This window comes from Symphalangus syndactylus, chromosome 14 (genome assembly GCF_028878055.3).
Source record: "Symphalangus syndactylus isolate Jambi chromosome 14, NHGRI_mSymSyn1-v2.1_pri, whole genome shotgun sequence".
NCBI classification, from domain to species: Eukaryota; Metazoa; Chordata; class Mammalia; order Primates; family Hylobatidae; genus Symphalangus; species Symphalangus syndactylus.
In genome coordinates this window covers 96,683,165-96,704,921 of record NC_072436.2, presented here as the reverse complement: position 1 = coordinate 96,704,921, position 21,757 = coordinate 96,683,165, and the positions used below count along the sequence as shown (strand labels likewise).

The window sequence follows — 21,757 nt, the reverse complement described above, 5'->3', positions numbered from 1 at the left end:
GGCTAATTTTTGTACATTTAGTAGAGATGGGGTTTGGCCATGTTGGCCAGGCTAGTCTCAAACTCCTGCCCTTGGGTGACCTGCCTGCCTCGGCCTCCCTGCCTGCCTCGGCCTCCCAAAGTGCTGGGATTACAGGCGTGAATCACCACGCCAGTCCCGAGATTTTTTTTTTTTAAACCTCTGTACTTTTACCCTTTCTTCCTTGGCTGGACTTTGTCCAGCCAGGTTTATTTATAAACCACACAAAGTTCATTAACAAGACCAAGCATTCAGCAAGCCACTCTTCCACCTCCCTTACTGCAGGAAGGCACTCCGAAGACATAATCGGTGAGACATGGCTGAAGATAAAAGCAAGAGAGACTCCATCAAGATGAGTATGAAGGGATGCCAGACAAACAACGGGTTTGTCCATAATGAAGACATCCTGGAGCAGACCCCGGATCCAGGCAGCTCAGCAGACAACCTGCAGCACAGCATCAGGAGCATCCTTGGCTCCCAGGAGCCCGACTTCAAGGGCGTTCAGCCCTACGCGGGGATGCCCAAGGAGGTGCTGTTCCAGTTCTCTGGCCAGGCCCGCTACCGCATACCCCGGGAGATCCTCTTCTGGCTCACAGTGGCTTCTGTACTGGTGCTCATCGCGGCCACCATAGCCATCATTGCCCTCTCTCCAAAGTGCCTAGACTGGTGGCAGGAGGGGCCCATGTACCAGATCTACCCAAGGTCTTTCAAGGACAGTAACAAGGATGGGAACGGAGATCTGAAAGGTACATGCCCAGAGATCGTTCAGGGTGGGTGCCAGGATGAGATTGGTTTATGGTTCTTTTGTTCTTCAGAACCAAATTATGCCTGGGTTGTTCAGTAAGCACATTCCATTATGACTGGTCATGCCAGGTTGCTCCTCGTTTATGACATTCTTAGAAAATCACTCAGCAGAACCCAGCAGTTATTTTACTAGCTGAAGGGCTATTTGCTGAAGGCCTTTGAGCCAAACGAGTTGTTTAATTTATTGCCCACTAAGTACATATAGTTGTTCAGTCATCAATTCTAACTTCTTAGAGCAGCCTTCCTTCTAAAATATATGTCCTGTTTCTGGGGACTTTGTAGTTGAATATGTCAGGGTGGCAGTTGGGAATTGCTTTCCTAGTATACGATGTGGCTAGTTTGGCTGTGTGGCTGGGAGTGTATTAGTGAATAAAGCATAAATAATATTTTTTTTTTAAATCAAGTGATATCTGTAAAAAGTATAGGCTGAGTCTTAAAGTTTAAATTCTAAAAAAGGAAGGGAAGTAGAAAAGGTGTAGCAGTATGCGTTCATCATTACTTGAACTAAGGATTGTTTAAAACCATGTCCATATTAGTATAAAACAAGTAAAGAATTAACCAGGGGTAGTGGCGCATGACTGTAGTTGCAGCTACTTGGGAGGCTGAGGTGGGAGGATCGCTTGAGCCCAGGAGCTCTCAGCCAGCCAGCTTAGGCAACATAGGGAGATCCCGTCTCCAAAAAGAAAAATAAAAGTAAAACATTATTTTTTAAAAGCTAAGTTAATTTCTTGGGGGGGGCGTTATGTGTAAAACATCCTTACAATATATTGCTCAAACTAGAACATACTTCAGAGTAAAATTATGCCAAATGGCAGGCATACATTGGGAACTTCTGAGCAAATTGGTTGGTATGATCACTCTAGTTCAAGGCAACAATAGGAAACAAATAAGGAAACTAACAAACTAATGTTGCACAATGATAATTGGTTTGAAGAAAACAAAACAGGATGATATGAATGTGGAAAGTAGGAATGGGCTTAATGTATCTTTAAAATGTTACAAATGAATTCTTGAAACCTGCAGCTTTCCTTAATCACTAGTAGAAGGCTTTTCTTTTTCACGCTCATATCATTCTCTCTCTCTCTCTTTTTCTGTTTTTTTTTTTTTTGAGACAGAGTTTCACTCTTGTTGCCCAGGCTGGAGTGCAATGGCACGATCTCAGCTCACTGCAACCTCCGTCACCTGGGTTCAGGCAATTCTCCTGGCTCAGCCTCCCGAGTAGCTGGGATTACAGGCATGCGCCACCATGCCTGGGTAATTTTTGTACATTTAGTAGAGATGGGGTTTGGCCATGTTGGCCAGGCTAGTCTCGAACTCCTGACCTCAGGTGATTTGCCCGCCTCGGCCTCCCAAAACTCTGGGATTAGAGGCATGAGCCACCGCATCTGGCCGTATCGTTCTCTTTAAAAATCGTCCTGCATTGTCACTCATTGAAGAAAAGTGTATCTGTCCTTCACGGTGCAGCTCAAACTCATTGCCTTCATTACTCTTTCTTTAGCCTCCCTAATCAGACCATGGGCTCCCCACCCCAGATTCTTCGGCTTTGGATGTGTTTCTAGCATCCTTTAATCCTGCCTTGAGTAATTCCCTTTCCCCTGACTCATGACCTATTACCTGCTGCCTTTTGCACATTGAGTGCTTAGCAAAAGCAATGTTCTGACTGAATAGACCTAAAGTCCTAAATCCAGAGATACGTTTACCACTTCCTGGCCCTGCCTTCCTAATAATCTCCTTCTGGATAGGTCCAACATTCCTATAAACATGGTGGTTTCTAATCAGCTCTGATGTTTGTCATTTCCAGTACCTGTTCTTGGAGGAATGTTTTACTTCCTGCAATCCATAGGCATTTGTCTTTGAGGTTGAAGGGATTCCTTGTTATTATGAAGATCCCATTCCAGCTTTGAGTCTGGTTTTGGTGATTGCCCTCTCTCCTCCTAAAGTGTGGGGTGGGATCTCTTGTTTACTTTCTCCAGCCACTTTGTTTTCATCCTCATGTTCCTTTGTGCCTCATCATAAGATATATTGTGTTGCTGTGCTGCCTTAGATCAAAACCCTCTTGTTGACTGTTGATACTGTGTGAGATCTTGCAGTTACCCATATGGGGGAACTGGGGTACAGAAACAAAAATAAGCAGCCTGTAGGGGCAGCAGCGGTGGCTCACGCCTGTAATCCCAGCACTTTGGGAGGCCAAGGAGGGTTTATCACGAGGACCATCCTGGCTAACACGGTCAAACCCCGTCTGTACTAAAAAAATACAAAAAATTAGCTGGGCATGGTGGCGGGCTCCTGTAGTCCCAGATACTCAGGTGGCTGAGGCAGGAGAATGGCGGGAACCCAGGAGGCGGAGGTTGCAGTGAGCCAAGATCGCACCACTGCACTCCAGCCTGGGTGACAGCGAGACTCCTTCTCAAAAATAAATAAATAAAATAAATAAATAAATAAATAAATAAGCAGCCTGTTATAGGGGAAGAGCCCAGATCCCAGGTGTCGAATGACTCTGTGCTTTGGAATTAGTGACCTTCAGCCTGTGGTGTGGCCTCTGACAGTCTGATTCTAGGAAGCCACATCAGGATTACACAGAAAGTTACTGGAGATTGAATACTAGACTCAAGTTGCTGAATATGCATTTGGGACTCTGAACTAGAAGGAGAAAATACATTATCTGCTCATTATCCTACAAAGTTCCAAATACAAATTTTCATTTCCACATGTCTTCTCAGCCAAGCCTAGAATTCTCTTCTGTATAAATTCGTGGGTTCCTATATAAGTGAACAAGAGAAACAGTCCAAATTTAGCAAGTTCAAAGGCAGTCTGAGAGTGGAAACAAAGCCTCCTCAAATATTGGCACAAACTTACCTTCCGTGTTGCGGTTGCACTCCTTCTCAGACCCCGTGCACCGGCAACATTTATCACCTTTTTAAATTAATTGATGCATTTACTTATTTATTTATATTTATTATTATTTTTTTGAGATGGAGTCTCACTCTGTCGCCTAAGCTGGAGTGCAGTGGCACCATCTCACCTCACCACAACCTCCGCCTCCTAGGTTCAAGCAATTCTCCTGCCTCAGCCTCCCAAGTAGCAGGGATTACAGGCATGCACCACCGTCCCCAGCTAATTTTTGTATTTTTTAGTAGAAATGGGGTTTCACCATGTTGGCCAGGCTGGTCTTGAACTCCTGACCTCAAGTGATCCACCTGTCTCAGCTTCCCTAAATGTTGGGATTACAGGCGTAAGCCACTGTGTCCGGCCTTCTCACCCTTTTTTAGACATGCCCTGTCTATGCTTGCTCCCTCCTTTCCTTTGCTGTGCCTGGAAGCTCTTCATTCTGATCCCCCTTGCCCACACCATCCTGGACCTTCTCTGTCCTTACCCTCAGGGGTCATCAGCTTCCTCTGTCCCTGGGGGTCAAGGGCCAATGCCCTGATGCCCTTAAAGCACTTTTTGCAGCTCTTGCTTAGCTCTTCAGTCTGGTCATCATCCCACCCCTGCCTGCAGACACTTCCGAGACCAACACCGCCCAAAAGAAATACGATGGGAGCCACATAAGAAATTGTACATTTTGTAGTAGACACATTAAAAAAAGGAAAAAAGAAGCAAATGAAATTAATTTTCATATGTTCTGTTTAATCCAATGTATCATTTCAACACATAATCAGTATAAAAATATATACATATTTTTATTTTTTTTTGTATTTTAAGACGGGGTTTTATCATGTTACCCGGACGGGTCTCGAACACCTGAGCTCAAGCAATCCGCCCACCATGGCCTCCCAAAGTGCTGGGATTACAGGTGTGAACCACCACACTCAGCCTAATTTGATGTTTTTTTGTAGAGCTAGATCTTCCTATTTGAATTATACTCAAATTCAACAAAATTCTAAGTATTTTTGCCTTCATGTAAATATTTCTATCTTAGGCATATTTGCTATATTTTTTGTCCTTTAACTAAAACAAAGTAGGATCTATTAATGACTTTGACTTTTTTCTTCAGGTATTCAAGATAAACTGGACTACATCACAGCTTTAAATATAAAAACTGTTTGGATTACTTCATTTTACAAATCGTCCCTTAAAGATTTCAGATATGGTGTTGAAGATTTCCAGGAAGTTGATCCCATTTTTGGAACGATGGAAGATTTTGAGAATCTGGTTGCAGCCATACATGATAAAGGTAAGTTGAATGGAAAGTGGGCAGGATGGGGGTGAGGGTTGAGAGAAGCACTTTTTCAAATGTTTACTTAAAGCATTTCTTCTCCTTAACTATCATATACTATTTCTTTCCCTCCCTCCCTCCCTTCCTTCCTTCCTTCTTTCTTCCCTTCCCTCTTTCTTTCTTCCTTTCCTTCCCTTCCCTTCCTTTTTTTTCTTTCTCCTTTCCTTTCCCCGTTCCTTTTTCCTTCCCTATCTCTTTTCTGCCCCTCCCCTCCCCTCCCCTCTCCTTTCCCTTCTTTTTTTTTTTTTTTTTTCCAGGCAGGGTCTTGCTCTGTCTCCCAGGCTGGAGTGCAGTGGTACAATCATGGCTCACTTCAGCCTCCACCTCCTGGGCTCAAGCAATCCTCCTACCTCAGCCTCCCAATGTATTGGGGTTACAGGCGTTAGCCACTACTGTGCCTGGCCTGTCATATGTTATTCTAATACAGTCTTTCCCTAGCATTTGAAATGTCTTTTACTCATTAGGTTTAAAATTAATCATCGATTTCATACCAAACCACACAAGTGATAAACATATTTGGTTTCAATTGAGTCGGACACGGACAGGAAAATATACTGATTATTATATCTGGCATGACTGTACCCATGAAAATGGCAAAACCATTCCACCCAACAACTGGGTAAGTATCAACCTGTCTGATTTACAAAGGGATAAAAGGCAGATATGCAGTGATTGAACGGATTTAGTAAAACCCTTTTGAGGGAAAAATTAATGAACATAGTTTATGGGAAGGAGGCAAGTTTCTGAAAGAACTAGAATAAGGCTTCCAGTTACTATTTACCCAGGCTTCCAATTATTATTTAGATTTCTGATTTCATCATAGAGATGATGTGTTCTAGCAAATTCAAACCTATTTTCTCTCCTTCTACCCTTCCTTCACTTCCTACCCGATCCAACTTGGATTCCATGTCCCATTAGTTTGATAACCATTTTTCTGCTATCCATACCCCTTTGCATTTTTTTTTTTCTCAGGATGGAGTTTTGCTCTTGTCTCCCAGGCTGGAATACAATAGCACAATCTCGGCTCACTGCAACCTCCACCTCCTGGGTTCAAGCAATTCTCCTGCCTCAGCCTTACCAGTAGCTATGATTACAGGCACGCGTCATCATACTCGGCTAATTTTTGTATTTTTAGTAGAGGTGGGGTTTCACCATGTTGGCCAGTCTGGTCTTGAACTCCTGACCTCAGGTGATCCACCTGCCTCAGCCTCCCAAAGCGCTGGGATTACAGGTGTAAGCCACTGCTCCTGGCCCCCTTTGCCTTTCTGACTTTTTGTCTCCTCTGTCTGACAAAACCCTAGCCATGAATGAACCCAATTATCTACTTTCTTTTTGCCTAAACCTTAGTAGTTGAGTCTCTGGAGACATCACACCTTCATTGTCCCCACCTGAACTGAGCCATCCAATCTTCTTGGGAATTTTGCTAATTCCAACCGATCAATTTTCCCTCCCTCCCTCTTTTCAAACATCGTATCTGCCTCTACCCCATCTTATCACTCTCAGCAGCAAACTCGACTTCACAGAGAAAACACAAGGCCTCAAGCCTGCCTGCCCCATTCCCACCCTCTTCCTACTCACTCCTTTTACAACAGAAGCCAGATCCCTCCTTTCTGGGGTGACCAGATTTAGCAAATAAAAATTCAGAATGCCCAGTTAAATCTGAATTTTGGATAAGCAGTGCATAAATAATTTTTTAGTGTGGACCATACCTTCTTTTTTTTTTTATTTTTCAGAGACAGGATCTTGCTCTGTCTCCCAGGCTGGAGTGCAGTGGCTTGATCATGGCTCACTGCAGTCTTTGCCTCCTGGGCTCAAGCAATCCTCCCAGCTATTCCTCCCAAGTAGCTGGGACCACAGATGTGTGCCACCATGCCCAGCTAATATTTTATTTTTTTGTAAAGACAGGGCCTCACTCTGTTGTCCAGGCTGGTCTTGAACTCCTGGGCTCAAGTGATCCTCCTGCTTCGGCCTCCCAAAGTGCTGGGATTACAGGTGTAAGCCACTGTGCCTGGCCACATGAGTAATACTTATACTCAACAATATGCGTGTTGATCTGAATTCAGATGTAACTGGGCATCCTGCACTTCATCTGGCAGCTCTGCTTCTGTCCCAGGCCAGAGCTTCCCCTTGCTCAGGTTTGTGTTCTCTCCTGCCTTTGTTCTGGATCATCCCTCCCTCCTCCAGTCCCTCCTTCTCTCTTCTGGACCTTCTCCATAAATATTTAAACATCAACTTTTAGGTGATCCAAGGACATTCAGAATTGATATATTTCCAGGTCGACTTTGTGATGTGTGATCTTCTCCCTACAACCTTCCGTCTCCCAGGTTCAGTGACTGGTACCACCATGCAGCCTGAGGAACAGGCTGTCGGCAAGTCCTGGCAGTTTCACCTCTTTAATTTTTTCCCCCAGTTCACTGACTTGTTAAAATTGCAATGACATTAGCAAACATTTACAAAATATACTCTGTGCCAGGCTCTGTGCTAAGTGTTTTATATTCATTAATTTAGTTAATCCATTCTATAATCCTATGAGTCAGGTGTAATTCCTGTTTTGCAGATAGGCAGACTGAGGTTACTCAGCTAATAAATGACAGGGCTAAAGATGAGATCTAGTCATTCCAGCTCCACAGTCTGCTTTTAAAAATTGCTGCCATACTCAAACCATATCATTTCTTGCTTATAGAATGGTCACAGCTGCCTTTTTTGTCATCCAGTTTTTCCATCGCTTTGTTAGTTCTCCACTATAGTCAAGGTTGCATTTTCTAACGTAATAGTTAATATGTTCAAAAATATGTATATGTATATGATGGATAAACACCTTGTAGTATAACCATATATTGCAAGACTTTGACTCTAAAAAAATTATTTTTTAGTTTCCTCTATTTTGAACTTTATGAAAAGTGTCATGCTGGGTATAGTCTTCTTAACTAACTTTTTCACGATTTATTCATGTAGCTTCAGGTAGCTATGGTTCATACATTTTCATTGTTGTATATTTCACTGTGTGAACAATCGATGGTTTACTTATCCACTCTTCAGTTGATGGGAAGTTGGGCTACTTCCGTTTTATTTTATTATGAACAATGTTACTATAAACACTGTCATTCATCTATCTTGGGGTACATGTGCAAGGGCTTCTTTTTTTTTTTTGAGATGGTCTTGCTCTGTCGCCCAGGCTGGACTGCAGTGCTGTGATCTTGGCTCACTGCAACCTCTGCCTCTCCAGTTCAAGTGATTCTCCTGCCTCAGCATCTCAAGTAGCTGGGACTACAGGCACCCATCACCACGCCTACCTAATTTTTGTATCTTTAGTAGAGACAGGGTTTCACCATATTGGTCAGGCTGGTCTTGAACTCCTGACCTTGTGATCTGCCCACCTCGGCTTCCCAAAGTGCTAGGATTACAGGCGTGAGCCACCATGCCCAACCAAGGGCTTCTTTAAGGTAAATAATTAGGAGTAAAATTGCTGTGCAGGATGTTGCATGCTCAGCTCTACAGGATAGTATCAAATTCACTATCAAAATGGTTGTACCAATTTATATCCCCCACAGAAGTATAAAAATACACATTCTCATTAATTCCTGGTATTGTCCAACTTTGTAATTTTTATTTAAAAATTATTATTACTTTGTGTCAGGGTCTCAGTCTGTCACCCAGGCTGAAGCATAGTGGCTCAATCATAGCTTACTGCAGCCTTGAGCTCCCAGGCTAAAGCAATCCTCACCACCTCAGACTCCTTAGTAGCTGGGACCACAGGCAGGCACCATCACGCGTGGTTGAGTTTTGTTTTTTTTTGTAAATATGGGGTCTCGCTATGTTGCCCAAGCTGGTCTTGAACTTCTGGCCTCAAGCAGTCCTCCCGCTTCAGCCTCTCAAAGTGCTGTGATTACTGGCATGAGCTACCATGCCCAGCCCAGACTTAAAACAATATTGCATTGAGATCTTAATTTTATATTTATTTAATTACTAATGATGATGTGTCTAATTCCTAATACAGTAATTATCTAATTCTTAATGATGTTGAACATCTTTTCTTACATTTATTCACTTGAGTGTCCATTTCTGTGAAACACCTCTTTATGGTTTCTTTCCCCTACTTTCTTTCAGATTATTTATCCCTTTGAAATTGCTTTCTTCGGTTCCTTTTGTATTCTGGATACTGATTTTTTATTGTTCATGTACACTAAAAATCTCTTGCCCTGGTTGTGTCCAGGTGGGCTGTGTGTTGAATTGGAAAGGGTGCATGTCCTTGAAAGGCAGCAGCTACTACTCAGCATCTGCCTGGTGTTGCCATGGACATGTGGACTCAGTGTAACTACCTCTTCCAACTCAAAAAGATTTATGTAAAAGCTCCCAGTTGTTAAATGTTTTCCAGATGTTCTCTTTAACATGAAATGGACAGAAGGCCTAGGACAGAGACCCATGAAACTCTCACATTCAAGGGCCCACAGCGCTGACTTAAGGAGTGGCCAGAGATGTGGGAGGGCAGCCAGGAGAGTCACGCCATGGGGCCATAAATGTGAGCATTTCCAGACAGAGGAGACCAGCGACAGCGTCAACGATTGCTGAGTACCAACGCCTGAAGTTGCTTTTTATTCTTGGAGACTGGTAGAGATTTTAAATGAAGGATTCCAATAGTTTTCTGGGGATACAATTTAAATATTCAGTCTATCTGGACTCAAGCTCCAAGACGAGCAGAATGCGTCTTTCTTCCAAACTGACTACAATTTTGCTTCTCTTCACAAACAAGAGTTCGGATCCTGGACAGAAGATTCAAGAAAATACATTAGTAATGTCTGTTCCTTAAGTTGACCTTGTCTTGGGTTTGAGAACATTGGTTTGCTGTTGCAGTTGTTACAAACAGCCTCTACTGTAAAAATACATCGCACCCATGTTTATGAGGCATTAGGCCAATGGGGTGGGGGGTATTTGGAGAGGTTACTTTAACCTGCTGCTCTCCACAGAAGGAAAACTCTCAGGATTTACATACTCTCCCTGCAAAGGATCAGGGAGGGCAATGATCTTTATTTGTGGGCAATACCATTATATGTAACTGATGTGCTGTTTTCTTTGTTTGCCAGCTAAGTGTATATGGAAACTCCAGTTGGCACTTTGATGAAGTGCGAAACCAGTGTTATTTTCACCAGTTTATGAAAGAGCAACCTGATTTAAATTTCCGCAATCCTGATGTTCAAGAAGAAATAAAAGTGAGTATAGATACCCACACAGACTTCTCCATTAATGGAGGTTTAGGTAGTTATTTAAAACACTTTATATTGCACAGTAATTGTGTAGGCAAAATCAAGTCTTTAATTATTTGAAATACTCTATAGCTATTTGAAACACTTTATATTGCACAATAATTGTGTAGGCAATAATCAAGCCTTAATTAAATCCCAGGATTAAGCTCTCTGGTGCAAATGTAGACTCTCAGACGTGTCTGTGGCTCCTTCCTTCATCTAATCCAGAGTACCCTAAATGGAAGGAGTCAGAAACACCTGCCACCCTAGTTCCAAGTTGCCCCGCCACCTGTGACAGTGAGCTGTATGGTGCCTGTGACAGTGAGCTGTGCAGTGCCTGTGACAGTGAGCTGGTGCAGGGAGGTGGGTCATTTGGGGCCTGGCTCTTGCATCTAAAATGGGCTTCTTGATGAGTTATTTGGCTTTCATGTCTTAGCTGTCTCATCTATGAAACACAGTTGGTGGCAATATTTGTCTCATAGGGCTGTTTGGAAGATTAGATGAGATAACCCATGCACGACACTTCTGGGCTCATTCAGTAAATATTAACATATTGCCTACTCCATGCCAGGCCCTGTTCTAAGCACTGGGAATGCAGCAGTGAATAAAAGAAGCCTTACTCTCAAGGAGTCTCCAATATACTGAGGGGAAAGCAGGCGATTAGCCACTAAATATATATATAATATATATATATATGTCAGGTGGTGGTGAATGTCAAGGGGAAGGGGCATCGGAGTGCCAGGTAAAAGTGGCTCTTCTATATAAGGTGTGTAGGAGACACCTTATGATGAGATGCTGTTTGGACAAAAACCTGAAGTGAGAAGGGAACCATGTGACTATCTGGGGGAAGAGAATTTCGGGCAGAAAGAAGAACAAATGGAAAGGTCCCGAGGTGAGAGTGTGGTTCGTGTGTTTCAGGGATGGCATGGAGGCCAGAGTGTAGGGTTGCCAAATTTAGCAAATAAAAATACAGGATGTCCAGTTAAATTTTAAATGAATGATGCAACATTTGAGACATACTGCTACCAAAAAATTGTTCATTGATTACCTGAAATTGAAATGTAATTGAGTGTCTTGTATTTTATCTGGCAACCCTACCAGTATGCTGGAGTGAAATATTTGGGTTAGGGCGCTGAAGTAAGAGGTGGGGGCTGATCAGTTCTCACAATACAATTCACAAAACATATCAGCTATGTTCTTGTTCTTCTTCTTGCTGCTCCTATGGCTACAGTGGGCAGAAACTTAGGTGAGTAGGGGAGTCCTCTGAGCCAAGCAGGTGGGGAGGAGACCCTAACAGAACAGGGAGCAGTGGGTGCCTTTCCACAGCTCACCACATCAGCCAGATAGAGTGGATATGTTGGAGTCACTAGGGGCACCTAGAACCCTTGGTTTAGTTTAGTTTTATTTTGAAATAACAGTTTAATTGACATATAATTCACATACCATAAAATTCACCCCTTTTGAGTGTGTAATTCAGTGGTTTTAGTATCTTCACAGAGTTGTGCAATCACTACTAATTTCAGAACTTTTTTTTTTTTTTTGAGACAGTCTTGCTCTGTTGCCCAGGCTGGAGTATAGTGGCACGATCTTGGCTCACTGCAACTTGTGCCTCCCAGGTTCAAGCGATTCTCCTGCCTCAGCCTCCCAAGTAGCTGGGACTACAGGCATGTACCACCATGCCCGGCTAATTTTTGTATTTTTGTAGAGACAGGGTTTTGCCATGTTGGCCAGGCTGGTCTCAAACTCCTGGCCTCAAATGATCCACCCATTTCAGCTTCCCAAAGTGCTGGGATTAAAGGTATGAGCCACTGTGCCCGGCCTAATTTCAGAACACTTTTATCTTCTCAAAAAGAAACCCCATATCCATCCACAGTCACTCCTTATGACCCCCTCCCTTTCTTCCCCCAACCCCTGGAAACCACAAATCTACTTTCTATCTTTTTACCCACCTAAGCCTCAGTTAGATAGGTTTTGCCTATTCTGGACACTTTATACAACAGAATCATGCTGTATCTATATATCCCTGGTAGGTATCTGTATCTACGTTTATTTGAGAAACTGCCAAGTTGTTTTTCAAAGCAGCTGTAGAATTTTACATTTCCATTAACAATGCGTAAGGGTTCTAATTTCTCCACATTCTCACCAACACTTGTTATTGCATGTATTTTTTATTACAGTCACCCTAGTGGGTATGAAGTGGCATCTCACTGGTTGTATTTGCCAAATGGCTAAAGATGTTGAACATCTTTTCATGTGCTTATAGTTCATTTGTATATCTGCATTATAGAAATGTCTATTTAAATCCTTTTCCCATTTTTATTTTATTTTATTTTTGAGATAGAGTTTCACTCTGTCACCCAGGCTGGAGTGCAGTGGTGCAGTCTCGGCTCACTGCAACCCCCATCTCCCAGGCTCAAGTGATTCTTGCACCTCAGCTTCCTGAGTACCTGGGACTATAGGCACGTGCCACCATGCCCAGCTAATTTTTGTATTTTTTGTAGAGATGAGGTTTCTCCATGTTGGTCAGGTTGGTCTCGAGCTCCTGGTCTCAAGCAATCCTCCCTCCTTGGCCTCCCACAGTGCTGGGATTACAGGCATGAGCCACCGCACCTGGCCCTTTGCCCACTGTTAAATAGGGTTGTCTTTTTATTATTGGGTTGTAAAAGTTCTTTTTTTTTTTTTATTTTTTTTTAATTTTTAGTAGAGATGGGGTTTCACCATGTTGGCCAGGCTGGTCTCAATCTCCTGACCTCATGATCCACCCGCCTCGGCCTCCCAAAGTGCTGGGATTACAGGTGTGAGCCACCGCGCCCAGCCAAAAGTTCTTTACATATTTTTTTTTCTTTTTCTTTCTTTCTTTTTTTTTTTTTTGAGACAGGGTCTCACTCTGTTACCCAGGCTGGAGTGCAGTGGCGTGATCTCGGCTCACTGCAACCTCCACCTCTTGGGTTCAAGCGACCCAAGTAGCTGAGATTATAGGTATGCATCACCATACCTGGCTAATTTTTGTATTTTTAGTAGAGACGGGGTTTCACCATGTTAGGCAGGCTGGTCTCGAACTTGTGGTCTCAAGCAATCCTCCTGCCTCAGCCTCCCAAAGTGCTGGGATTATAGGCATGAGCCACCACACCTGGCCTCTTTTCATATTCTTGATACATGATTTACAAATAATTTTTCCCATTCTGTTGGTTGTCTTTTTACTTTCTTGATGGTGCTTTTTGAAGCACAAGAGTTTTTAATTTTGATGATGTCCTATTTATTTAGTTGTTTTTTGAGACAGAGTTATGCTCTTGTTACCCAGGCTGGAGTGCAGTGGCGCAATCTCGGCTCACTGCAACCTCCGCCTTCTGGGTTCAAGTGATTCTCCTGCTTCGGCCTCCTGAGTAGCTGGGATTATAGGTGTGCACCACCATGCCCAGATAATTTTTTGTAGTTTTAATAGAGACAGGGGTTTTATCATGTTGGCTAGGCTGGTCTCGAACTCCTGACCTCAGGTGATCCACCCACCTCGGCCTCCCAAAGTGCAGGGATTACAGGCATGAGCCACCGTGCCTGGCCCAATTTATTTTTTTCTTTTGTTGCTTGTGCCTTTAGTGTCATATCTAAGAACCGTTGCTTAATCCAAGGTCATGAAGATTTACTCCTATGTTTTCTTCTCAGTTTCATAGTTTTAGTCTTACATTTTAGATTGTTTGTGATCCATTTTTTGTTAATTTTTATATAGGGTGTGAAGGTAAGGAGTCCAACTTTTTTTTTTGCATGTGGCTATTCAGTCATTCCAGCCACATATGTTTAAAAATACTATTCTTTCCCTACTGAATGGTCTGGCAACTTTTGTTGAAAATCAATTGACCATAAATGCATGGGTTTATTTCTGGACTCTCAATTCTGTTCCATTCATCTATATGTCTGTCCTTATGTCAGTACCACACACTGTCTGAATTACTAGCGCTTTGTAGTAAGTTTTGAAATCGGGAAGTGAGAATCCTACAACTTTGTTCTTTTTCAGTATTGTTTCACTATTCCAAGTCCTTTGGATTTCCATATGAATTTCTGAGTCAGCTTGACAATGTTTGCAAAGAAGCCTGCTGGGGTTTTGATAGGGATTGCATTGAATCTGTGGTTCACTCTGGGGAATATAGCCATCTTATGTTAAGTCTTCCAATTCATGAACATGAGATGTCTTTCCATTTACTTATGTGTTCTTTCATTTCTTTCAACAATGGTTTGCAGTTCTCAGAGTACATGTCTTGTACTTCTTTTGTTAAATGTATTCGTATAGACTACTTAGTTTTAAGACTTTTTTTTTTTTTTTTACTATGTATATTTAGTGTTTCCAGAATTTTTATGAATTGTTTTGGAATCTGTTCCAGAAGTAAGCACCATGAGTGCGGGCACCTTGCCTCCATGGGGTTGTGGGGTTGTGGGGTGGGTAGTTGTAGACATGGTCAGCAGACTAACTAGGGGTTAGTTTTAAACTTCTCTGGTAGCCTGTGGACTCTCCTCTTCTTCATCAGCAAAACTCCTTAGCACACCCACGCCTCATGCTCTCCCCACACACTCTATGCGGTAAGTGCTGTTCCTGGATAATTTAATGCTCAGAATAAGCCTAATTTACAAGGTTTTGTGATCATTTTATAGAGAAGGAAATTGAGGCTTAGATAGGTAAAGTCACCATCCTTGGGCGTCATGGAGCAGGATTGAAATCCAGACACTGGGACTTGAGTTCATGCTCTTAACCACAATCCTACACGTCCTTTGAGGCAATGTATGTGTTTTCCTCTCCATGCTTCACTTTTTCTGCACAGTTTTTTCAAGGAGGTTTTCAGTTATAAATTGATAAATGTGAGTGTGTAAACCAGCTGGTTTACAGTTGGTTTATCAGGCAGTGGATTTTTCCAGGCTCTTTGTGGCAATAGTGATGAATTGTCTGGGGATGTTTAGACAAGTGTGATAAATTCTGCCAAAATGTGCCAGCCAATACATTAATTATTTTCTTGACTAACCCGGCTGTGCTCTTCCAGATAGCCAAGCCGTGGAGTGTGTGGATAAGATCCTTATTTACTGGTCCTCCGGCTGAAATCCCTCACGTGATGAATCATTACTGCCTCCAGTTGAGAGATTAGACTTTATTTGCAAGACTGGTTTAGAAGATTTACAATTAGAAGTAAATAAGAAACGCTGAGAAGCTGAGAGGAAAGCCTCTTTGCTCCTGGAAAGGGACTTTGGCATGAAGGAGACTTCTGTCACCCTCCTCCCCACCTTACCCCCAGCAGCGCTTGTTTCTGCAATAGAGTTAAGCAGGTTAATAATTTGCAGCTCAGAGGGTTTGTGTGGAGGAGGCGTTTGGAAAGACTTGCTTGCATACCAACTTGTACTGTGGAGCCTGAGCCCACTTCCTCCCTGCTCCTATCAGATTTTGCTTTATCTGCACAGTGGGAAGCTGGCATGCTGGGGAAATCCAGCGGAGAGCACCCTCTGCTCTCCTTCTCTTTCTCCTGCTCTTTGCACTGGCCATCAGGGGACTTGGCTCTGCTCTGAACCTCTTGGGGCTTGAGTGCTTTCAGCTGAAGAAGTCAGAAAACCTTCTCTGAGGTATCAGGGGTGTATATTTGTATAATATTTTATACTTTCCCAATCACTTTGGTTTTTACTGGCCCTCCAAATTTCTTATTTGACAAATGAGGAAACTGAGACACAGAGAGGTGAAGTAACCCAGTGGGTTAGCAGCATGGCAAGGAAGAGACTCCAGATGGCCTGGCCTCGTATCTGGGGTTTGGAGTGATCCTAGACCTGCCATATGGGAATGCTGAGCCCCAGGTTAGGGACTGCTGGGAGACCCAGCTGAGAGGGAGCCCAGAGCACAGGTGTAGGCTCTGTTCTGTCCCTACTAAGCATGATACTGCTGGAGGCAGCAGCTCGATTCAAAACACAATTCACTCACTACCTGCTTGATTAGCCAGCTCTATGTTTGATAATAATAATTGTGCCATTTATTGCACCTCCTCTATGCCAGGCACTTTATTATAATCATTCACTCATTTAACAATAGGTGTTGTGTGTCTTGACCATGTGCTAAGGGTGTAGGGGCTGGTAAGATAGATACCTCTTGTGGCCATCCTGGGACTTATATTCTGGAGTGGGAGGTGGACAATTAAACAGGCAATTACAATAAAATGTGCCTAGCGGTCATAACAGTAGGAGGTAGGAATACACAGGGCAAGCACCTTACCTGGACACATTTGCAGAGGAGGTGAGATACCTGAGGAACAGGTATGAGCTAAGTGAAGAGACACGGGTGGGAGTGTTTCCAGCAGAGGAAAGCATGGATCGTGACACATTAGAGGTGCTGGTAGCTGTCCAATATTGCTGGGATGTGATATATAGAGCAGGCAGTGACCCAATGAGACTAGAGAGGTCACCAGGGGTGAGGTCAGGAGCACCACTGAAGGCCCTGGTAAGGATTTGGGCTTAAAAGGTGGCTGGGCGCGGTGGCTCACGCCTGTAATCCCAGCACTTTGGGAGGCCGAGGTGGGCGGATCACGGGGTCAGATCGAGACCATCCTGGCTAACACGGTGAAACCCCGTCTCTACTAAAAATACAAAAAATTAGCCGGGCGTGGTGGCGGGCGACTATAGTCCCAGCTACTCCGGAGGCCGAGGCGGGAGAATGGTGTGAACCCGGGAGGCAGAGCTTGCAGTGAGCCGAGATGGCACCACTGCACTCCAGCCGGGGCAACAGAGCGAGACTCGGCCTCAGAAAAAAAAAAAAAAAAAAAAAAAGGTCTTAGGTATTTATTTTTTATTTTTTATTTTTTTCAATTTGAGAAATCAGTCTGGTTTTGGAGAAGGGGTTTGAGTAGGGCAGGTTTGGAGGCTTTGGGGCCAGGGAGGAGGATGGTGCAGTAATCGGGAAAGAAATTCTGGTACTTTTAGGCCAGTGATGGAGGCATAGAGGTGCAGAGAAATCATCAGGGCTCTGAGAGGAGTCCCCTGTGAATCCCAGGTTTCAGATTTGAATATGGGGTGGGTGGCAGAACCATTGTCTGAGATGGGAGACACAGGAAGAGAGAGGGGAAATATCTTAGGTATGCAGAGTTTGAGCTGCCTGTGACACATCCAAGTGTTCAGTGGACAGTTAGATATAAGGACACTGGGCTGGGCACAGTGGCTTATGCCTGTAATCCCAGCACTTTGGGAGGCTGAGGCAGGTGGATCACGTGGTCAGGAGTTCAAGACCAGCCTGGCCAACATGGTGAAACCCCATCTCTACTAAAAATACAAAAATTAGCCGGACATGGTGGTGGGCGCCTGTATTCCCAGCTACTCAGGATGCAGAGGCAGGAGAATTGCTTGAGCCCATGAGGCAGAGGTTGCAGTGAGCCGAGATCATGCCACTGCACTCCAGCCTGGGCGACAGAGCGAGACACCGTCTCGTGAAAAAAAAAAAAAAAAAAAAAAAAAAAAGATATAAGGACACGGAGCTCAGGGAAAAGTCTGGTCTAGAGATAAAACTTTGGGACTTGTTGACGTGGCTATTGTCTACAGAGCTCAGACAGGTGTTTGGTGAGAGAAGCAGGCTGGGTAAGGTGAGCAAGAGGGCCAACTGCAACTTAGCTGGAGCAAATTGCTCACATGCGAATGAGGGCCAGGTGTTGGTAGACCTTCCAATTAAAAGAAAAAACCAAGGGAGCCAGGCCAGCAAATAAGTTAGGGCACCCTACAGTTGCAGTTCTGCTGCCACCACTTACCAACCATGACCTTGTCAAAGGCACATCATCTTCCTGAGTCACAGTCTCCTCATTGGTAAAGGGGGAACAATAATGGTACGTACCTAATGGGGTTACTTGAAGATAAATGGCTTAACCTTTGTAAAGCACTTAGGATGCTATGTTTTTTACTGTATACAGTACTTGTTAAATAATCAGTAAATTGGGAAGTAAATAAATACTATTGTGAAGTGAAATGTCCAGAGGGTATAAGATGGAGCCCCAAGGAGCACTAACATCAAAGAGCTGCAGAAGAGACAGAGAAGGGAGGCAAACCAAGGGGCAGGGGGGTATAACGGAGCTAAGGTATCTGAGTGTTTCTAGAAGATGAGATTGGTCAACAGTGTCAAATGATGCAGAGAGATTGGGTAATATAAAGACTGAAAGGGATCTGGGCGTGGTGGCTCATGCCTGTAATCTCAGCACTTTGGGAGGCCGAGGTGGGTGGATCACTTGAGGTCAGGAGTTCGAGACGAGCCTGGTCAACATGGTGAAACTCCATCTCTACTAAAAATACAAAAATTAGCCAGACGTGGTGACGGGCACCTGTAATCCCAGCTACTCAGGAGGCCGAGGCAGGAGAATTGCTTGAACCCGGGAGGCAAAGGTTGCAGAGCTGAGATCACACCACTGTACTCCAGCCTGGGTGACAGAGTGAGACTCCATCTCAAAAAAAAAAAAAAAAACAAAAAAAAAACCTGAAAAGTCAATTGACTCTGGCAGCAATACCTTATTTACTCCATACAGAAACCCTCTATACTATGTTATTGATGGAGACACTGAGGCTTAGCCGGTCTTGCAGATGCCCTATGTCATGCAGCTGGACAGTGAGAGAGCTGGGTCATACCCAGAGGGTCAGATTCTGAAGTGCTTGATCTTTCCTCTACTTCCTGCTTCTGGAGGAGTTAGCAAAGAATTTTTCCAAGATTTCTGCACATGAGTAGGGTCAGTTTTCTTTCTCTTGCCTCTAAGTAGAGGAACAGTTTCCTCTGTACTCTGAAACATCCTTTCTCATTCCTTCTTGAGATGGACAACCTGGGATTGATGACATTTTCAAGAGGATGTCTTCTGTTTGTTTTTTTTGGTTTGTTTTTTTTTTTTTTTTAATAGGGACAGGGTCTCACTTTGTTGCCCAGGCTGGTCTCGAACTCCTGAGCTCAAGTGATCCTCCCACCTCGGTCTCTGAAAGTGCTAGGATTACAGGCATGAGCCACCACACCTGGCTGAAGAGGATGTCTTCTCTATCATCCCATCTAAGAGTAGACAGAGCTTTTCCCAAACATGGCTTTTTAGGTAAACGGGCCCCAAATGTCAGCCATCTGAAAAGGAAAGGCTTGGTTTGAAGTTCCATGTATCTGGATATGTTAACTTGCTTCCTTAATGTTGACTTGCTTTCTTTTCACTCAGAGCAGTGAGTTATTTAAAGAGAAAGGAGTTAAAGGTGCCCAGTGGAAAAACCAGGAGTCCCTAATGTCATGGGAATCAGACAGGAGTCAAGGACGTAGTGTATAGTCGAGTTCCCAGAGTCCACGGCACCTACGTGGGCCACTAGACCTAGCTGAACCAGGCTCTGTGCCCATTTTTGCATCTAGAACCCTGGGAGACCTTCACTGGAGTAAAGAGGGTTAACAATTAAAATCTGAAGCTCTCTTTTCCCTCCTGGTTGAGAGAATAAATAGCATAAAGCAAATATTTTTCAAGATCAAACTTTGGATTATCTTGGTGATAATCTGAATTATCAGCATTTAAAATGACTTTCAGAAAATCACCATCAAGCTTTTATTGTTTTGTCTCATTAAACAATGATAATATTTCTGATTATGCTAGGGCCATAAATCTTCTGTGGGGTACAAGTTTCTCATGTTTAATATCAGGTCAACATTTCACAATGCTGAGATCCGGACTCCGTAAAGAAAAGGACTGGCTTTATTTTAGGAAATCAGTGCCCAAAAGCTTGATGTTTACACAGAATGATGCTTAATGTTTTCCCACATTTTTGTCAGAGGCTGCTCGGATGCCTTCAGTTATTCATGCTCTGCCCCAACCAGTGTTCACATTTTTAAAGAACAGCACCACCTGGGGGTGGACCCAGGTTGCGCGGGGTCTGAAGCTCATAGTAATTTAGGGCCTTCTTAAAATAGAGTACAAAATTAAGTACAGAAAAGTTGGCATTTATTTAGAATGAGCAAAGAAGGGGAGTTAGACGGGTGCAAGTGAAAGGTCTTGAAGCTTAAGTTTGGTTAGCTTCATAGTAGGGTCACTCCTGAAGCCACTGAAAACCTGTTCTAGAAATGAGGTGCCTTTCTTTGCCCCACCAGACTTCTCTAGCCCATTCTCTGATGAATGGCTGTCACTTCCTGTTTGCCAGCTGCAAACTCTCCCCAGGGCGAATTGCTGTTTTACCCTCTTGTATTACCGTGTTTCTCTCCTTTGTCTCAGCTGTGATTTAAATATTTTTGTGTTGCTATTTGTCTAGCTGGAGATTCTAAAATAATCCGGGAGACCTAGGACTGTGTCTGTTGTATTTTGCTTGTGGTTGTAGTTCCAGGGCTTGCCTAAGTGCCTGGTATACAGTAGGAATTCAAATACTTATTGAATGAATGAATTTGGTAAAAGATAAAGGCACTAGTAAGAACAAATTTGTTTTTTATGCCCCAGAGAAAAATTCCACTGGGTGGAGATTACTGGAGGTTATTTGGGTCACCTGTGCCCATGATAAGAGTTATTCACCCCAGAACCTGCTCTTAGGCATAAAAAATTGATTCAAGCTTCACCATTCAAAATCTCAGCTTAAAGTGAATTGACATGAGCAGTATTAACCCTTGCATTTAGCTGTTGAGACCCTTGACTTGACTTGAAACCTCCATATTCACGTGCAGATAGAAACACACTTCAAGGCAAACAAGTTGATATGGTTTGGCTGTGTCCTCACCCAAGTCTCATCTTGAATTGTAATTCCCATAATCCCCATGTGTTGTGGGAGGGAGCAGGTGGAGACAATTGAATGATGGGCGTGGTTTCCTCCATACTGTTCTCGTGATAGTGAGTTCTGATGGTTTTATAAATGGGAGTTCTCCTGCACAAACTCTCTCGCCTGCTGTCATGTAAGGTGTGACTTTGCTCCTCATTCGCCTTCTGCCATGACTGTGAGCCTCCCCAGCGCTGTGGAACTGTGAGTCAATTAAACAGCTTTACAAATTACCCAGTCTTAAGTATGTTTCTATTAGCAGCATGAGAACAAACTCTAATACACAAGTGAATTGTGGGATAGTTGTCATTTGGGATCTGTGGCTCTGTTTCCCTCCATAGGTGAAAATTGGCTGTTTAGTACTTTACAGATGGTTCTGCTCTGAAGTGATATATACATTCCTGTGAAACCTTCCATACAGCAAGGGATGAGCCAAGAGAAAAGTAGGGAGAGCCACCGTTCCTTTGCAGAGCTTGTGAGCAGGTGCCGGAGCAGGCCTCACTGGGAGAGACTGGCTGGGGGTTGACGCAGGTAGCTAAGGCTCAGGCCCTCTGCTTTTCAAGGCACCTAGTCCTCCCACCTGTCCCAGTACAGGCCAACCTCTGCCTCCATGCTTGGCTCATGTTGTGCCATTCCTACCCTCCATTGAAATCCCACCAGGTCATCTAGGTCAAGTTCCAGCTCTAGCTCTTCCTTCTCTTGCTGTGCCTACCCACATTATTTTGAAATGTCTTGAAGCTCT

General features: G+C 43.6%; 1 protein-coding gene across 1 annotated transcript in view; it reads left to right on the top strand.

Moving 5' to 3' along the window:
• Positions 1-279: 279 nt before the first annotated feature.
• SLC3A1 (solute carrier family 3 member 1) overlaps positions 280-21,757 on the top strand; it is a 45,327-nt gene continuing 23,849 nt past the window's right edge. Inside the window, exons 1-4 of the mRNA XM_055242674.1 lie at positions 280-764; positions 4,817-4,996; positions 5,503-5,657; positions 10,120-10,245. Coding sequence (XP_055098649.1) covers positions 335-764; positions 4,817-4,996; positions 5,503-5,657; positions 10,120-10,245 — 891 coding nt within the window. The 5' untranslated portion in view covers positions 280-334. The remainder of the gene's footprint in view (positions 765-4,816; positions 4,997-5,502; positions 5,658-10,119; positions 10,246-21,757) is intronic.